This window comes from Ambystoma mexicanum, chromosome 4q (genome assembly GCF_040938575.1).
Source record: "Ambystoma mexicanum isolate Mex_15411 chromosome 4q, UKY_AmexF1_1, whole genome shotgun sequence".
Lineage (NCBI taxonomy): Eukaryota > Metazoa > Chordata > Amphibia > Caudata > Ambystomatidae > Ambystoma > Ambystoma mexicanum.
Window position 1 is genome coordinate 1,039,313,699 of NC_090928.1, and position 19,796 is coordinate 1,039,333,494.

General features: G+C 43.4%; 1 protein-coding gene across 1 annotated transcript in view; it reads left to right on the forward strand.

Annotated features, from left to right (window-relative positions):
* The first annotated feature begins 1,937 nt into the window (after positions 1-1,937).
* IARS2 (isoleucyl-tRNA synthetase 2, mitochondrial) overlaps positions 1,938-19,796 on the forward strand; it is a 1,527,005-nt gene continuing 1,509,146 nt past the window's right edge. The window contains exon 1 of the mRNA XM_069608590.1: positions 1,938-2,266. Coding sequence (XP_069464691.1) covers positions 2,075-2,266 — 192 coding nt within the window. The 5' untranslated portion in view covers positions 1,938-2,074. The remainder of the gene's footprint in view (positions 2,267-19,796) is intronic.

Genomic DNA, 19,796 nt, shown 5'->3' on the forward strand with positions numbered 1-19,796 from the left:
ATCCTGCACAAACTAGATTGGCATCCCCTCCAGGCCAGGATACTGTTAACGACGGCATGTATCATCTACAAAGCAGTCACGAGTAGCACACCAGCGTACCTAGCAGCTTAGTGCCAGCTATTTGGTGGCACGTGCTCCTTGTGCAGCAAATTGACCAACCGGCTCGAATCATAACTCATCCCCAAAGAGTGGACCCACAAACCATTCTTCTCTTGTCCCACACTCAGCCTGTGGAACTCAATCCCAGTAGTGAATCGGAATGCCTGCATAATTCTCGAATTTGTGGAAATCTCTAAAAATGTGGCATTTTCAACTACAGCTGGCCAAGGACAAATCCCGATTGACGCAGATACAGATGCACTAAAAACGTGCTACTGTTAACACATTGTAGAGCACTCTGCTGCTCTCAAGCTAGGTCCGCACTTTAACAAATAAAATAAAGAAAACAAAATAAAAATATGTACCTATGACTGTGAAATACACTCCTCCAACTGGGTGCTAAAGGACCGATTTATACATTAGAGTCATGAATGCGCTCATGACTTATGTATGTAAGCGGGCTGTCCAAAGCATTTTGAGCCGCTGCACAGTCCTCAAGAAATATGCAGGCCATCTAAAGTGGGGCAAGGAAAAAGGCACCTCCTTTGCATATTTTACTTGCTTCACTTTATGAAATTCTGGCTCAAAGTCTTTTGAGGTCAGAGATTTCAACACTTATTTTTACTTAAAAAGACACAGAAGAAAGCTGAGATTTATCTTTTCTTCATCAGATAATAGATTATTATTAATTCTGCATACAGAACTGTATGTAACAAAGTAAAATGGAAAAGATATAGAAGTTTATTCAGTGAACATACACTATTACAAAGTGTAGTTTCTATTGAAAGAAACATGCCAAACCCTAATCCCATTAATAGACAAAGTGCACAAATGAAATATTTCATGCTAGTAGAAAAATGTACAGTTACACCAGGTACTGTTTTCTGTTGGGGCTAAGTTAAAAAATGTATAAACGTTTTTTAGATATCCAGAAAAGCAATTTAAATTGTGAGAGAACAATGTATATTGTTATATGATTTATTTATATAGCACTTTCGCTGAAGCGCTGTGCAAAGAACATGTTTACATACAATTATCACCCAACCGTAGATGGTACTCCTTTATTGTCAAGGAATGAATGGGCGTGCAGGAGGCTTGGCGAGTGAGTCAGCCCTTTGCAAGGCGGGTGACACCCACCAAAAGCGGGTGAGTTGAGAGCTATGTGTCAACCTCAGAAAAATTAAAGGCTGAATTGCTTTTGCCGGGATTCAAACCTGCAGTGCAAATCACACTCCAGTAGAGCTTTCTACCAGCTGAGCACTCTACCAGCTGAGCCATCTTATGTGGACACCACAGTCTAAATAAACTATATGGTTTTCAGCCAACCTGCACTCGTTCAGTCACTGCAAAGAAGCCCCTTGTCTAACAACCCCTCCTTTACCCTTCACACAGATAGTAGGATACAACTGTCAGGACAGCAGATGGATAGACTGTTTTGTAAAGGCTGTGAAGGACATGGTAACAACATGTGGCTCTAGAATGCACTTAAAAATAAAAACCGCCATCCGTTACCCATGCTGGCAATCTACCTGCAAGACACAGCTCTGATATGTGGGGGGGGGCGGGGACACATCCTAATGTATCCCCCCACTCAGAAACGTGGAGGGGATATCTATCCCCTTCCTTCCCCCTGGTTCCTAAGCCTTTGCATGTATGTAGTTAACCACTTCATCCGAGGTGCAAACACATTTGCGTTTTCTTTATTAACTGACCTCAACTTATTAGGTAAGAAAGTATTGAACACTTTTCGAGTCATTTTCTGTTTTCCACCTTGTTCAAACATTTTCACAGAGAGTTGCCTATGCACGGTAAAAGATGTCGATTCTGACAAGTGTACCGAAGTTCTCCACAATGTGCTTGATGCGCTTGCGCAGTGAACGCGGATTGTCCCTGGGCCCGGCTCGTACTTTGGGAGGAAGTGCTGCTGTTTCTACCCGGCTCCTGTGCCCTGCATTGCCCTTCCGCGAGGAGAAGTATGTTGGGCTCTCTGTTGAGATGGGGGCGGCCCCGGCTGCTATTGCTGGGGAGACCGTGGACGAGAAGCGTGACTGGCGAGCAGCAGGCAGAGAATGGTCGCTACCGAGACACTGTCCTGCTGCCTCACACAGCTTTTCCAGCCCGGCTATCAGGGGAGCAGCATGCGAGGTGTGAACTGGAGACACAGGAGGTGAGCAGAGTGGGTTCTGCATAGGCTAACTGAAAGACAACCTTAAACAGGGATTCACCACCAGGAACTTGCAAGAAGTCCCGCTTAACACAGTACCTCATTTAAATAAATAAAAATATTCTCCTACTAATTCTGGACCGTCGATTAACTAACTATTCTTTTAATCTGAAACGAAGGTTATGGAAGAAATGATTGTTTATTTGCAAAATAAGGCACTTCTAAATATATTTTACCGTTCATATATTTTCGTCAAAAGAAAAGAGCGACTCTGGTTTTTGACACTGGCTTTACGCATTAATCCACTCGTCGGCTCTCACCCTCATTTGAAATGTAATTTAAGCACAACTCATTTCCACTTAATACTGCATGTCACAACTACATGTGTTTCAATTAAGTAAAGATGAATCAGAATTTATATAGCGAAGTAAGTGATAACTTGACTCGTGCTCCTAAAGTTACTGAAAGATAATTAAAAAGGGGGAAACAAATATATATACTTTGAAAAAAATACTTAAACTAACAAAAACGTAGTCCACAAACAGAAATAATAACGATAGGTAAAAACATATTCAACTTTATTAATACATAAACAAATATATTAAAATCAAATATGATAACCTTCACCCTGTTTTTGATTTGCAATATTTTATTTTTGCTCTAAAATGGAAATAATAAGTTGTGAATTTTTTTTTTAATACTGCATTAACGTTATGGCGGGCTTAAAAAGTTGTGAAAAAAACTTTCACCTGAAATGTGAAAGTAGCATAGTCTATTTGAGCCAAATCACAAGTTCTATAATGCCACCTTCGTAGCTTTTGCTGGAAGGTCTCCTCCTGTTCTGAACCACATGAGCAAGGCATTGTAGGTATGCAAATTATCCCAAATGTGAGCCTGTTTCTCCAGGGAATGTCGTTATTTTAGAGGGCAGTGCTACTTTATATATAGCTTAATCAACCCAAGATAGACATTTTGAAAGGCTGTCAGGACAACTTCATATGTGGTTTCACCCTTATTAGGGATCATCCATTCAGTATACTACTGACAGCTTTGTGGATGGAGCATTGGGGTATACAATACACCAGGAACGTTTTGGTGGGTTTAAAAAGGCTGGGAAAGAAACCTTTCACCCGAGTACATTTGTGCCAGTCACACATTCCACATCACCACCTAATAGCCATTGCTGGATATTGTATGCTTATAAGTAAACTTTATTAATACATTTATTAAAAGTTTGTTACTGTAACATTAGTATTTCTGATGTTTGTACACTTTTAAGTGGTTGTTGGGTCTTTTTTGTACGGTTACATGATTGAGTCTGAATGTTGTAATACTTGTGTGCATTGTACGAGTATGCACTACAAGTGTGTGTTTGTGTTTAAGGTATACACTAAGCAGTGGTGCATAGCAATTTGCAATGCAATTCTGTGGGTTTGCTAATTGAATTCACACTTGTGTTGCAAAACTAGCTATTTAAGTTACCCATGTCAATGAAAGCGCAGCTCATGATGCATTCCTCTTGCCAGCAGAGCTCTCTTCACCCTCCTTTTGTAATTTATTGTATTCTTTAATGTGTAATTTGGCTATCAAACTAGCCTTAAACGCAATAAAAACTTAATTAATACATGGTTAAAACACATTATAGTTAAAAGGAAAAAAAACAACTTTCATGTCTACAAATAAGCCGTTCATGTGCAACAGAGACATATATAAAAAGAAAAAAGATCTTAATCATTCCATAAACTTAAAAAAAAATGTCCACACATAAAAGACTAAAGTAACAACAACTGAATCGACTCTAACCAAAGTATTCGAAAACTGATCTGGGTCAATCAATATGAAATCTATACAAATATTAGAGTACCCTCTTTTATAGTGGCTCTCCATCTTTTGGCAGGATGTCAAAACATGTATGCTTGTTTCTACAGCTTTACAGCATAGTCAACACCGACAGGCTTCATGGGGTATATACCGCACCATGCTGCCAATTTATTTATTTACATTTGTTATGCGCACTTGCAGCCCATAAGGCATCGAGGCGCTGTTACAGAGAATACGCAGATTTAAGATTACAGACAGGTGCCAGGAGGGCTCTTAGTTACAGATTGTCAGGCAATAATGCAGTGGATGATACAGATTCAGGTTGGACAAAAAGTCTGGTTTTGATAGCCTTATGAAAAGCTAGGTGGGACTCCATGAGTCTTATGTGAGGTGGCAGAGTGTTCCAATGCGTGGCTGCTTGGGTGGGGAAGCTGGAGCCCCCAGCGTGCACTTTGCGTGTAGTGGGCGTAACAATTAAATTGGCATAATGGGCTCTGAGAGGTCTCGTGGCGGTGTGCCTGAAAATTCTGTTAGTCAGGTGGGGGGGGGGGGGGGGAGTTCGTGAAGGCATTTGTGGGTGAGAGCCAGAGTTTTAAAGACAATTCTCTCTTTGACAGGGAGCCAGTGTGCTTGCCTTCTGATTTCGGTGATGTGGTTTCTTCTTGCGGTGCCGGTGGCTGCCCTTAGTGCATTGTTTTCGGCTAGCTGGAGTTTGACCAGGTTTTTGTTGGATGTCCCCACGAGAAGGGCATTACAGTAGTCTAGTCTTGACCCGATGATTGCCCTGGCAATCGTGAGGCAACTTTGACGGGCCAAGAAGGGCCTGGCTGCGTTGAGGACTTTGGAATAGTAGGCCGAGGATGCAGCAATAGCATTGACCTGTCTATCCATCGACAGGTCGGAGTCAAGGTAGACTCCGAGTGTCTTAACATGGTTCGAGACCTTGATTGGAATGTTATCAATAGTGAAGGAGGCGTACTGCTCCCCGAGGTTACCGAGAGTGAAGGGTGGCCCAATGAGGAGGAGTTCGGTCTTTTCGCTATTGAGGCAGAGCCAATTCTCCGCCATCTAGGATTGGATGGTGGAGTAGATAGAGGTGAGGGTGTTAGTGTCTGCTAGGTAGTCGCCCGTGAGTGGGATGAGTACCTGCGTATCGTCCGCATAGTTGGTATATGAGATACCAAGGGAGTTCAGGATGCTAAACAGGGGCCTAGTAAAGAGGTTGTAGAGTGTGGGTGCGATATAGGATCCCTGAGGGACACCGCAGGTGAGGAGGCTAGGGGTGGCGGCGGCAACTTCAGAAAAGATGAAAGGAGGTGATCCACTGGCAGGCTTTAGGGGAGAAGTTGGCTTGGGTGGCTAAGTGGTGACACAGGGTATTGTGGTCAACCAAGTTGAACACTGCGGAGAGGTCAAGGAGCAGTATGAGGGCAGGTTTTCCTGCATCTCTGAGATCATCCATTTGGTTCTTTAGGTCTAGGAGGGCCGTTTCAGTGCCATGTCAGGGGCGGAACCCAGATTGCCACAGGCCGAGGAGACGGTTGTCCTCTAGGAACCTTTGGACTTGCAGGTAGGCTGCTTTGTCCAAAATTTTGAGCAGGAATGGTAAAGTCATGATGGGCCTGTAATTCCCTGGAATGGGTGGGTCGAGTGAGGGTTTCTTGAGGAGTGGGTGTACCCATGTTTCCTTAAGTCCAGATGGGACATGGCCTGATTGGAAGGAGGAGTTGATAAAGGCTGTAAGGAAGGGGGCTAGGGTAGGTGCAGAGTCTTTGATGAGGCTGGCTGGGAAGGCATCACCTTTGCAATTGGAAGGTTTAATAGAGTTGAGCAGGGTTATGACCTCTTGCTCAGTGATGATTTTGAATTCGAACAGTGGGGATGACGTGGTCTTGGTGGGTGGCTTGGCGTGCATGTTCACTATAATGTGGGAGAGGGCTTTTTGGTGGCCACAAATTTTTGTTTGGAGGGTGTTGAGCTTCTCTAGCATGGCAGATTGAATGCTGTTACACCTCTTGTCATCTTTGACGACTGAGGAGGGGGTGGGCAGAAGGTTTTTCGAGTTCCATAAAGATGGTGAATAGTTCCTTAGATCCTGAATTGGCGTCAGGGATCCGAGTGTTAACGGAAGCAGCCTTTGCCAGAGTGATGTTGGTCTTGTATGATTTGGAGATGGCTTTGAACTTCTGTTTAGTGGCTTCGGAGGGGTTAGCTTTCCAGGTGGATAGTGCCATCCTCTTTTGCGCACGTTGGTCAAGGAATTCTTTGGAGAACCATTTATTGGCATGTTTGGCTTTCTTAGCTTTTTTGAGAGTCAGGGGAGCAATGGCATCCACGGCTGACGTGATGACATCCTTGAAGGTGTCAGCTAAGGTATCAGGGTTATTCGAGGAGGGGGCCTGAAGGGCTGGGTTAAGGAGGTAAAGTGCTAGGTTCTCGACTGTGAGAAGGTGTGAGCTCCTGGCGTAGGTAGCGAGGCACGGTAATGGCGGAGAGAGAGCCACTTAATTGGTTCTGAGGTTGAATTGGATGTAGTGATGGCCGGACCAGGGGATAGGGGTGTTGGCCGTGATGAGGAGGGAGCAGTTGTGGTGGCTGATCCAGTCAAGGGTGCACCCTTTGATGTGCGTGGGGGGAGAGATGGAGTGCGCAAAGCTGAGGTTGGAGAGTGCCTTCTTGAGGTGTTTCGCAGGGGAGTCTTTGGGGTCGTTCAGCCCTAGGTTGAGGTCACCCAGGAGTAGAACCTGTGAGGTCTTTTTGATGTTGTAAGACAGTGCGGGGATAAGGGTGTCATGGAAGTCAGTGCATGGCTTGGGGGTCTGTAGACAATGTGCATGAATATAGTGCAGTTGGGTGAGACATTGATTTTTAGAGGGAGGTAGTTGCTGTTGCTGTCAAGGATGCCTTCAACTTCTCTGATGTTAAGGGTGTCTCTGGCAATGAGGGCAACGCCTCCCCCTCTCTGAGAGGTGCGGTCTTTCCTAAAGATGGAATATCCAGATGGGATGGCCAGTGATAGGGCCGGGTCTGAGCTTTCATTCAGCCAGGTTTCCGTAAGGATGAGGAGGTCGAACTTGTTGTTTATAAGCAGGTCGTTCATGTCGAGGGCGTGAGCTGGTACGGAGCGGACATTGAGCAGGGCGCAGCTTAGCGTGTAGGTAGAGGGAGGCATGGTGGCGGGTGGGCTAGTGGGTGATGGAGGGTCAGAAGTACTAGGTGGTGTAGTCAGGGGTGCGCCAGCAATAGGATTAATAGGCATAGAAACATCAGTGAGCTGCACAATATCAATTGTGGCAGAGGGGGCGCCAGTGGTGTGTGCTGTGTCCATGGGTGCAGTAGGACAAAGGGGTGAATATTGAGGAGCAAAGTTAATGTTGTTGGTAGGGTTGTTGACCGTGAGGTGTTGTTTGTTGGTACGACCCTTGATAACCTGTCGTGTCGTGGCACACTAGTGCTGGGCAACCCTGGGGCTCAGGGTGCGTTTGGTGGCAGCGCACATGGGTGCTGGCGGCTGGCTTCTTATGCCCAGCCTAGCATTTCGGTAACCGAAGGTAGGGGTGAGGCTGATGGGGTTGGTGGGCTGGGTGCGAGACCGTAGTCGCGCATTCCTGCTGTTGTACAATGGAGGCCGTGCGAATACTAGCAGGGTAACAGCACTGAGGCTGTTGGCCTTACCTTGTGCAGGTTTAGCAGAGCGTAGGGGCGCCATCTGCGCCCTCGAGCAGCGGAGAGCTGCAGAGAGGGTTGGAGGCCTTGTCCGTGGGTCTTCGCCAAGTGGCGGCTTTGCCTGGCGGCAGTCCTCCTCTCCCTTTAAAGCGGGAGAGGAGGGGCTGCAGGCTGCGACGCGCGAATCAGCTGACTCTGCTTCCTTGTTGTTGCGGCCGGTTGTCATGGAAGCGATTTGATCCATAGTTTCCAATAATTTGAGGCAAAGCCATATAATGAAATGCTTTAGCGTTTTCAAACATAACTTGGATAAGTAGGAGAAAGGTATATGAGCCATAAAACCCTGAGTGGAATATTCTGTGTATCTACTAGTGTTGGAACGTTTTTCAATGTTCCTAATAATCTCATTTTGGCCTTTCATTTCAATGTTAGCACTATAAAAGGGGTTGACAGTGCTTCTTCCAATGTGATTTCTAAACTGGACAAGTAATCAATAGTGAAAGACCTCAGTTTCACCTGGAACTCATTGTTCTGCTTTAAGTGGTCCGCAGAACCCATCATAGTTAAGTTTATTGGTGTAAAGTTTACTAGGCAATATTTTTAAATACAGCAATGTACTTTGGACTGCCTAATTTGAAGTGAACTGGGGCCATATTCTAGCCTCAAAGCTTCATCTGGGGTAGAGGAGGGGAGATGTATAATACTACTTAAGTTTCCCTTCTATTTTGCTTAACCAGGTGACATGGGTTTAAGGCAAAGATGCCAAACTGTATGTTTGACTTAGTATAATGCTTACCTTGTATACCTCCAACAGAGCCAGAATATTGGAGCCCCCGCTTTTACCAATATGTTTTGCTGCTGACTATTTTCTCCAAATAGGTGGGACACTCATTTCTGCATGATATAATAGGGTTCATTGTAATATTAAAACCCAAATACCAATAATGATCAACTATCTCAAGAATGTTATTTAATTTCCAGGTAAATTTGGGTTTCCTTGAAGCGGTACCATTCAAGATCATGACCATGGTCTTTTTAGTGTTAATGGTCATATAACTATCTTTTGCGTTATAAGGCAAGTACAGTGATCGATCTTTGTAGCCCTATTGGAGTTAAGTCAAATAGGACAGTGTTGTCCGCGTACGCAAGCCAGCTTATGGGAATACCATTTATTTTAGGAGGAAAAGTCTGGGTTGTACTTGCAGCAAGATGGAGGCCTGCCATATATAGGTTAAATAAAATGGGAGCTAGAGCACAACCTTGTTTCAAACCGCGATTGGTACTACAAGGGTTAGTCATTTCACCCCTTTGATCTATACGTATAGAGACTGAAGTATTAGTGTATAGTCCCTTAATATAGTATAATAAACAGAGATCTATTCCCAATTTCTCAAGTTTAGACCATAAAAGTGGGCGAGATACACTATCAAAAGCCAGACTATAGTCTATGTAGCAGCAATAAAGGTCTCTACCTTTTGCTCAATTTAGTATTTGAAATGAAATATTGTATCAATAGGATTTTTTACCAAAAAACCCAATTGGAATGATTTTAGTAGCGCTTTTTCATTTACCCTTTTTGCTAGTTTTCATAACAGTATTGAGGCAAATATTTTCTGACTTGTCCTGCATCGCTAATAGGCGATAGTTAACAGGATCTAGTTTATTGCCTTTTTTTTAAAAAATGCAGATAAGTATGGAGTTGTGCCATGTATCGGGAATTATACCTGTAGCCTGTATTGACCTCAATACGATATAGAGGATTTCTGACCAAAAATCCAGGTCAACTCTGTAAAGTATGTTTGGTTCCCGGAGCACCTGCAGGCTTCAGTTTAATGATGATATTTCTTGTATCCTCAATGTCATAGTCCATAACGTTGGAGAAACCTCTGATAATTTGTCCGAGGGTAGAGCATCTTCCATGGTAAAATACAGTTTATTGATCTAGTGAACCCTGCCTGTGGAGGCAATGGGATTTAATTTCATTGAGTTAGCGGTAGTCTTGCCCTCATTTAAGCGTAGCCAAAATGTATGTTTCTTCTGGGATTTAAGTAATCCAAGAAATAGTAGCAATTTTGCACTATTCTGTGATTGCTTGTTTGTGTTGGCAAAGCCAATTCTTATGTGGTGTTCTCAAGTTTGTAATTTTAATATTTTTCTGAGCTTTTTTCAAAGAGGCATCGCCCCATACGCAGGCCCTAGCTCTCATGTAGGCTTTCTTTTCTTCATGGATCAGGAAGTCCTAAGGATTTATATGCGATTTATAGCATTTAACAGAGGATTTTGACTCCTCCAGATGAATACAGGACTTTGATTTGCGCCAGGGTATCCATCTGCCAATTATTTTGCTTCAATTGTAACATTAAGGATTTACTATTCGCCAACAGCCAATTTATTTATTTCTTTGACTTTGTTGGCAGTCCATATGAGGCGATTACCCTGACTATTCACTTCAAGCCTTCCCCGGAGACGGTTGGGTCTAGACAGTATGGGGATGCCGATCTGCCAGGATAAGATGCTATGGTCGCATAATTCTCTCCTAAATTTATAGGACGATATCTATTAATTTCAGCAGTATTGACAATAACATAATCTATATGCAAATGGCTCATACATTTAGACCAGGTATAAGTCTTCATATTAGGATCCTTCAGTGTAAAGGCTAAGCATTCCAAATCAAATGAATCGAGTAACTGATTCCATTTCTGTCTTCTAGTGCATAGATTGCATTCCGGTAAATGCAGGTATTTTATATTTAGGTCTCCTGCGATTATTAACCCTCCCATGGGGTTTCACTCAAACAAATGGAATAAACCTTTGATCCTTGAAATTTCATCTGTAAAAAGGCCCAAAGGGGGTGGGGGGTCGTAAATATTTCAAAGAAGGATTTTGAAAAGGGAGGAAGAAGTAATCTGGAATACCGCTGAGAGAACATAGTGGGATCTGCTAGGGCCGGTGTAAGTGTTTATTAATGGGCTCTACCCTTAACAGAAGGAATAGCTTGGCCATAAAGAATGGTATAACCATCTAAGAAAAAGGGCTCTGTGTTAAGGTGGACTTCTGAACTCTGACCTGGTGGACAGAGGTTCAGAAGTCCAGCCTAGCTTCTTGGAACTGGGTAATATTCTGGACAAGCCAGACCAATCAAGGTAGCATTGGCAGCGGTTAAGACGAGGTCTCAGGAGGGGTGAGGGTGACTAAAAGCCCACAATGAGCACACACAGTAAAGGACACTACAAATCACTCCCAGTCAGGTGTGTATATATCAAAAATACATATACATTTATTCAAGGCCTTTAAAATCAAACACAAAGCAAATATCAACAGTAATACTTCACACCTATACAACACTACTATGAAACATATATACAGTTACCAAGTGGCCTAAAGGAATAGTGCACAAAATGGGTGCACAACCTATGAAGAAAGGGAGCAAACAGTGCAAATAGATTTTAGGCAGTTCTTCATCAATCAATCCCTAAGTAAGAGGCAGTCCAATTCCCTATGAAGGGTGAAGCCTGGCGGTCAAAAGTATTTTTGAATGCAGGTACACGCGTTGGTGCGGTAGATCGAAAACTGGGTCTCTTGCAGGGGCTGTAGCGACTCAGGAAGGTGGGTGAGGTGATGAAGAATAAGTTCCCACTATTCAAGGAGGTGCTCCCAAGAGGGCAGAACAGGTTTCAGGAATTGGGAATAGGATGGTAGAACAGGCTACCTGTGGAAAGGTGAGTGGCCCTCAGGGGACACTCCTGTGTAAAAATTGATGGATGCGCTAGTGCCACTGGTAAGGGTTGCAAGTACTCACCGACCCCAGGCACACTCCGGACCAAACTTTGGCAGTCGAGTCCACTTCGGTTGCATGTTCAAATGCGGCAATTGTGCGGCTTTCAGCGGCTCAGTTACAGCGATGTTTCTGTGACAGGACAGTGACGATTTCTCCACTCCTGATGAAGGAATCAGGCCAGTTTCACTGCAGCAGGATTCAGGGCACAGACGAGCACAGCAGCAAGGCACCCGCGAAGTTCATCACCACGGTTGGGCGACGCGGTGACCGCGTGCACTCGGGTTCAGGCGTAGTCTCCTAATTCCATACATAGGCCGCCTAGGTGTACGAAACTCGGCAGGAGAGTGCTTTGGACCCAATGCTTACCAAGTTTCAAGTGTCAACTCGAAATGAAGGCGGTTTTAGAGCAAAGATACTGCTAAAGCTGGTCAGTTTACTTGTTGGCCCAGGAACACTTCGAAGAGGCTTGCTTGCAGGTTAAGATGAAGGTGCTGTGAATAGTTCCCACTATACAAATGGGTAAAGCACCTTTGCAGACCTTCTAAGTTCGATCAGATGTAGAGGGGTCCTGTGTGACAACAGTGGGCTCAGGGTTCCGAACCTTCTAGCGGGTCACCAGCGGTTCCTCGACTCGGCTTCTTGGTTTCAGGATGCTTGGATCCTATCCTAGGTTCAGTGAGAACTCAAGAGATCGACCTGGTATGGGTGTTTGGAGCCTTCTGTTATCCAGAATCTCCTTCGTGCCAAAACGAAGAGGACCCAATAGGAGGTCTACTCGCATACAGGCATACCACACGTGGACCAATCACGGACCACAATGGTCCCACATTACCAGCACACCAGACTCTCTGGTTTACAGGCTTTTTATGCCATGCTTCAACCATATGAGTAAACCCACGACCAAATGCCATAACTGACATGGTGTTAAATAAAAAGGCCCAGTTCACCCTGCCAAAAGCCTTTTCGGCATTTAGGGTTCAGAGCGTGGCAGAGATCTTCCTTCTCTGTACTTTTTTCTCCTAGGTATAGGTTTCATTGTATATCATTAAATGTTTGTCTGCCTTTACGAAGCCTGCTCAATCTCTGTTGATTAGATTAGGCATTGTGAGACGGGCATGGTATCAAGAGATGACGGGCAACAAATGTAACGGTTTCCAAAACCTTTATTAAAATATCAGTATGGGTGTAGCGCCTTACTTGCCCTATTACTATGGTAGGGATTGCCTTACCTAAAGAAACTAAGGAACATTGATGTTCAAAATCCAACACATAAGTCCCTGTCAAAACCTAGACTCGCCCTCAAATCTAATACCTTAATGTAGTGCATGGATATTCTAACTCAAAAATAGTGTTAAAATAAAAGTCTCTAGCTCTCTTTTCCAAGTTCAGTTTCAAAGGACAATGTTCTCGAGACGCTTGGGCTCCCTTTCCCCGAGCTCTCGGGGAGGATAGCTCAGGGGCGAAGTGCTTGCCTTGGAAGCAAGATGACACGGAGCAACACAGATTCGATCCCCGGGTCCGTGCTTAGATGCCTATGGATATTAAGCACGTTATAAATAATCAATTACAATCTTCAAGTATTAAATCCCAACACAATGTTCCAACGAAGCTCAGGGCTCTAACACAAGTTGCAAGTTCTGGTTCACAATAAGCAGAAGTTCTAAGCGAGCTTAGGGCTCTTCCCAGACTTCAAGATCTGCGGCACAAAACAAAATGTTTTAATGGAGCTCAAGGGTTCCCTTCCCCAAGCTGCAGCCTTCTTCTGGATGGGCTGGGACCTCCATTGTCTAGGCACAGTTAACGGGCCGCACTGCCCACCTATTACAGGTCACGCAACCAGTAGTCCTTCCCTACTCTCGGCCACCCTGGCGGTTCCTTCAGGCTCACAAGTTCATGACGACTCTTAGATGGAAATCTATCTGTTCTTGATAATTCTCAGGCTTTTCTTTTCCTCTAAGATATTCTTCTGGCTTTCTCTCTAAACCTTTGCTCTGCTGATAAATGTAAGTTTTCTGGTATAATGTAGGTTTGCCTACTTAGCATTATGCTCCCACTTCGCTGGCTCCCCTCCGGTGCACGTTCACACTGTCAGTGTCTTGTTCCCAGTAGCTTAGTCTCTCTTACATTTTTAACAGTTTAAACTTCACGCCTTTTTACTTTACTTCAGTCTGAGGTTTTTAACAACATGCTGACTGCACGCAAGCACTACGATACAATGTAAGGCCTTAGCTTGCCTTTGTTTTCATACGCGCACCGGGTTTAAGCACATCTCTTTGAAACTCGCCAGTTGCTGTGGTTCCTTTTTTTTTTTTTCTTTTTTTTCCCTCAACTGATTTGAGGTAGGGTCTCACTGCCTAACCCTCAGATACCTCTGGAAGGTTAGTATCTTCAGGGGAACAAGTCTGTCACAGCTACGGCTAAGGGATCACCGAATTCTAGGGCTCCCTGCTCTTAATCTCCGGCTCCTTGGAGACACTGCTCCTTCGCCATCCATTGACACTCTGCCACATAGTGTCCCTGTGTTGTGAAGTGATTGGTTGGACTGATGTGGTTTGTCATGTGATCTATGATGTCACCTGAGTGCCTGTGGAATGTTGATGTATGAGTGGGAGAATGGTGTTCTATGTGGAATCAGTTGAGCCCTCCCTCCGTGGGTGATGGGTGCCGGTGTCTCTTTAGTCTTATGTTTTATATTCCTGATGTCTTAATCTTGTAACTGTAACTTAAGAAACTGAAGTAAACTTACTAAGAAGTAACCTAAAGCTTCCTGGACTGTGCTTTATAGCAGCCCCCCTCCAGCGTCCCATTCTCCTCCGGTTTTCCTGCGAGCTGTGCTGTCTTCTCGCTTCACACTGGCTTCCCGGTCTCTCTGTATTACTTGGAAAGCTCCACCTTTTATACACCTGTGCCCCTTTTAAGGCGTTTCAGATGTGCACAACTTTCCTCATTTGCCTGACTCCAATCGGGCCAATTATTGGGACGTGCCTGACCCTCAGGCCTATAACTCTTAGGCTACCTCTTCCCAGTTCCAGTACTATAATGGTACCTTCCATAGGTAACCTGCATTACTCTTGGGATGATCATCCTCTCAGTACTGGACTTCACTTCAGGAGGGGGAGGGGAATAGGTGGAGGGTAAATTATGTCACTGTCAGGAAAGGGGCGGATACTGTGTCTCGCTTTCTTGCACTCTCGTCCGAATCCCCAAGGACCTTCTGTCCAGGTGATACTCCCTCGCAAGTCCACCCCCCCCAGGGTCAGGATCCAAAAACGATGACCCTTCCTGGGTCACCTGAACAGAAGATGCCCGTGGAGTAGAGGTGAGGGTACCTTCAGGTTTCTCACAGCATGTATTTTTCTAATCTGTTTGCCAGTACTTTTGTGTAACTTTGGCGTCTATATTCATTAAGTCTATGTGGCAGTACAAGCTGCATTCTGCTGGATCCATTCCCTGTTTCAGTATCATTATCTTTGATTCGTTCATCATGTTGATGTTTCCTATTCGTTTAAAGGAGATATATAGTTGTCTTAGCATAGGTGACCATATCGGGCAATAGGTCATATAAAAGACTCTGGTTAATCCACCTGGACCCAGGTATTTATGAAGTTTCACCTTTTTAATTGTCATCTTACTCTTTATCTGTTATGTTCCATTCGAAGACACGCTGGAGACCAAGTAATAATACTGGGTCACACAACCGCTCTCATATGGGGCGCAAGATGGGCACGTATTTATATCTGATTCACGACGATATGTTCAAGTATCCAAAATATACCATACTTCTTAGAGAAAGGAAGATGAGTCTTTCTGATTCATATCAAAAATGATTTATCCATAGTAGTTCAAACAAAAAGCTATCACTAATAATCCTTAGTGAGGAAGCAGTTGCCACAATCCACATGTATTAGACTAAAAAAGCCAATGCATTTCGGAAATTATTTCCTTCATCAGGGCGAGTCTCATTGGTGTGGTCAGTGGTGAAAAACAGAACGTCCTGCGTTCATGCCCACTCAGCAGTGGGTTGTAAATGACATTATGCACAAAGGCATGGAGAAAATCCACTTGTGCTTACAAGGAAACCAATCTTGTAATACACAGAGAGAAATGATCCTCCACTGTGCAGCTGCAGGGCAGTGACACAGACTGCAGTGTGAAGCCGTTGTCTAGGCAACGGTTCTTTTGTTTAGCATGTGACCACCTCGTTTCTGTGAGATGCAGGTGGTCACAATTTATGATGTAAAATCGGCCATTTACATCATTGCGGCTCTTAGTTCGTCAAGATTTGTCAGAGCACTCGCATAAAATAAGACTTAACTATTGTAGCTCCTCTATTAGGTGAAAGATGCATTAGATGAAGGAAACTAAATTATTACCCCTTTATTGTGTTGATTTTGCCTCTTACACCGCCTTTAATGTGTCCCATTATCATAAGATGTTTTCTGTGGGTTTGTTTCCTGAAGGAACCTTTCAATTCGATTTAGCTAAATCTTGTGTGAGGTTCGGGTCTTGCAAGATCTCTGGGTCAAAAGACCCTATGTATGATTGGTGTTTTGTCCCTTTAATCTCTATTAAAATGTTGATTGGTGCATAATTAGATCTAACTATTGAGTGAATGGTGGATTTTTGTACCGTATGTATCAGTTTAGTAATGAGGAAGCTGACTATTTTCAAGTAGGTGTGGTGGACATTGAAGTTAAAGGAGTAGCCCCTAACATATTAGTGCTGTTCCCTCCATATGTCCACCATCCCTAGATCGTTGGTTTTTTTTTCTTCAGGTTTTTGGACATAGCCTTTGTGTTGGTGCACTGAGATGTTCTGTCTAGTGAGGGTGAGGTGCTCAGGATAAGATTGCCATAAGAATGATTTCCCTTTCTGCAAATCTGCCCACTGTCAAGTCATAGGTGCATATTTATGGACTACTGTGAGCAGTGCCCCCTGAACCTTCCCTTTTAGTTGTCAAGAATCTCCCCTCTGGATCCCGCATCATGCATTTGAGCGCAAATGCTAGATCTCTCTGCAGTGAAAAGACTACCTCAGCGGTCTTAGAAGGTGAAGAAGCTTGCCAAATCTTTGGCTGAAGTTTTTCATTGTTCCCTGATTGAGGTGTTAGATTTGTTTCCTGAAGACAGGTTAAGTTGGGTTGGTTATCCAGTAAATGATTCCAATTTCCAGCCTTATGGCTGGAGAGTTTAGACCTTGCACGTTCAGCGAAATTAATCTTACCATTGTGTTTAGTTTTCATGTAGTTTTCTTTAAATCCTGACATGCATCTTAGTTGATTTCTGTGCAGATGTCTGGAAGCTTTCACATAAATTGATATTGTTTGCCCTGATGTTTTATCCCAGAGTTTTGTGTACCCAATAACATACTAACTATGAAATATTGTAGACCAGACATTGTGATATTTTACACTAACTCTGTCGTTCGAGGTAATGCCTCTACCAGCAGATACAGTCGCCTGTTACCATTAGATTGTCTCTTGTGGCAATTAACTTTAAACTATGTACACCGACGCTGGCTTCACTTTAGTTGATGATTAATATTTGTCTTAGCATTGCGTATCAGAACAGTGTGAGGTACAGCATGCATTTAGTCAGTGAATTTGTAACTGCTTTAGTGTGTGCCTATAGATCACATTCGTAGCCTGTTTGTTGGGTTCCATGTAGCAAATCCGTTTATAGGTAGTTTGTGGTAGTTTATTCTCCTTTTGGCTCTTTTTAGTTGTCTTTGCCCATTCTTTACTCCTGGTCTGTTGAGGCGCCTTTCTGTCGATGGAGATAATTACTTTGGTCTACTTCGATGTCTGAAGTAGCTTATGGCCCTCCTTTGCATATACCATGTTGCCCCAGTCGCTGTGAAGCCTGGGGCACAAATGTGATGAGGCTGCATACTGCCAAATTGAGCTGAGGTTTTCTATGAGCCTACAAACTTTTTGACAGTACAAAACCATGGATACTTTCCCTTGTTTATCCTGTTCTTAATGTAATTAATAATTAGTGGCACTGAAAGTAGAGCTTTTACACCGTAGCAATGATTAAACTTCAGCATTACGCCACTTCCAATATTGTGCATGTAATTTATTTAATAAAATACCAGTGTGGATTACTATGTGGGCGAGACCAAATGGAGAACCAAAGATACAGTTGAGCATAGAAAAAAAAGCGAAATCATCTTTTGATGGACCTTTTCTACCGCAAGATTATGCCCGCGTTCAGAAGATTCTGGTGCTTGAAAAAATAGTAACATTCACACAGCGAGGGTAGGAGGTGCTGATAACCAGCATGTAGTTAAAACAACAATAATTCTATTGGATTCCCAAATTGCATACTTTGGTGACAGCTGGCTTGAATGATTTTTTGATTTATCATGCTTTTTTGTAACAAGGTGACACAGCTACATTTTCTTTAACTATAGTGGACGTTACAGTCTAGTGTTTCTGACTAGCATACAGAAGACTGATCACCAATTATGACGAGTGATACTTGTAACATTGAGCACTATGGGGAAGACAGTGACCTAGAATGGGGACTACACTGTGTAAATTAGCCAGCATCCATTGTAAAGATGGCTATCAGTGTCCTAGTGGTGAATGGACACATGGTGAGATCTCATAAACAGGATTTGAGTGAGATTTATACCGCATGATTTCTTGAATTTATTTGAGATTAATAATCAACTTTTAGTCTGAAAAAGTAGGCTTATGTGGTAGCACAGCCTATATACACAAGAGTGCTGGATTAGGAGTAGGTGGTTCACACCATTTCATGTAAAGCTTAAAATTAATCATAACCACTGATAATTATTTGGGCAGCTTTCCATTGTTTTTACAGGCTGCTAGTCCATAACTGATCAGGTTAGTTCTTACTAGAGCTTTGATGTCCTTGTTGACTTGAGTACTGGTACAGAAGATGTGGTGACCATTTTCCCCCCTGCAACGCCAATGTGAGAGAACATCCAGGACCAGGGTAATAGGAACAAGTGGATACCGGAATGCCTGACTCTTCTCCAATGGAGGAATATTACTTTGCTGTTCTTCTTATCCTTCTCAATATGGAACTCTCTTTATCTGATACTGATATCTCTTCTCATCAGTGTGTTTTCTTGGTTGATTACTTTTTTCTTTGATTCTATTTCTTGTATTTGTCCTTCCCTTTTAGCAGAGTACGGTCATCCAACCTTTCTGTGATTCTCTGTTGCTTTTATTTACTGTGACTATAACAAGTCTGATTAGTCTTGCAGGGTTTTGCCTCCCAACTCTTTGTCCCTGTGGATTATGCTAGCAATATCTTTTCTTGGACGAGTAGGAATGGTTTCATAACAATTCCCATTTTCTCATTACTTTATCTTCGTTGTCTCGAATCTGACGAGTGTGAGTACTCTAATAGCGATCTTATTTTCCAGTCTTTTTCCTGGTTATCTTGACTTGTTTGAATCGGAAACCTTTTATCATGATTCTCGATAATTCCTCTTAATGATGGATTCCCATTATATTGACTGAGCCGAGTATAAATGTTCACATAATGGTTTTCATTCGCTGCTCTTCTTCTTATTGTTATATTCTCCTTGTATCGACTGGGTCAAGTATGAAAGTTCATATAATTTTCATTTATTTCTCTTCTGAATGGTATACTCGTATTCTATTGACTGGGCTGAGTACGAATGTCCTATAATAATTTACAATCTGCTTCACGGGTCTCCCACTTTCCCTGTTACCTGCTTGTCTCAGGGATAACGTCACTGAGTTTCCGTTTCATTCCTTCACTCATCCGCAACCTTTATTTCTCTTGTGTCCTCTCCGTCTAGGTCTCGTCCTTTCTAACAGGTGCTCGGCATGTCCTTGCCTGGTGTGCCTTGCGGTCTCATCCGCGTATCGGTATCTGCGTGTTTGACGGGACCTCTGGTCCACCATTGGCTTGATGTGGCCATGCCACTGCTTCGCTCTATCTCCAATACTTAAGACACAGTACATCCGTTTTTTTGACTCCAGCTTGTCACCCTTTTCGAAACTCCCAGGCTCTCCGGAATTACGAGTCTCCACCCTTTGCTGAGATGATGTAGCCGTGGGCCTTCCCCGGTTTAGCTTCTCATCTCCTGTTCTCTCGCGTGGCTTCTTGAAGCCCTTTGTCTTAGTTGTGTATCATTTTCGTCTCAGTAGAATAAAGACCTTCTCGTTAAGGGATATTTACAATTTCAATTTCCCAGTAACGCATATTGGTTCCTTTTTTGTGTGAGTACTTGTGGAGCACGGTTGAATAGATGAATTTA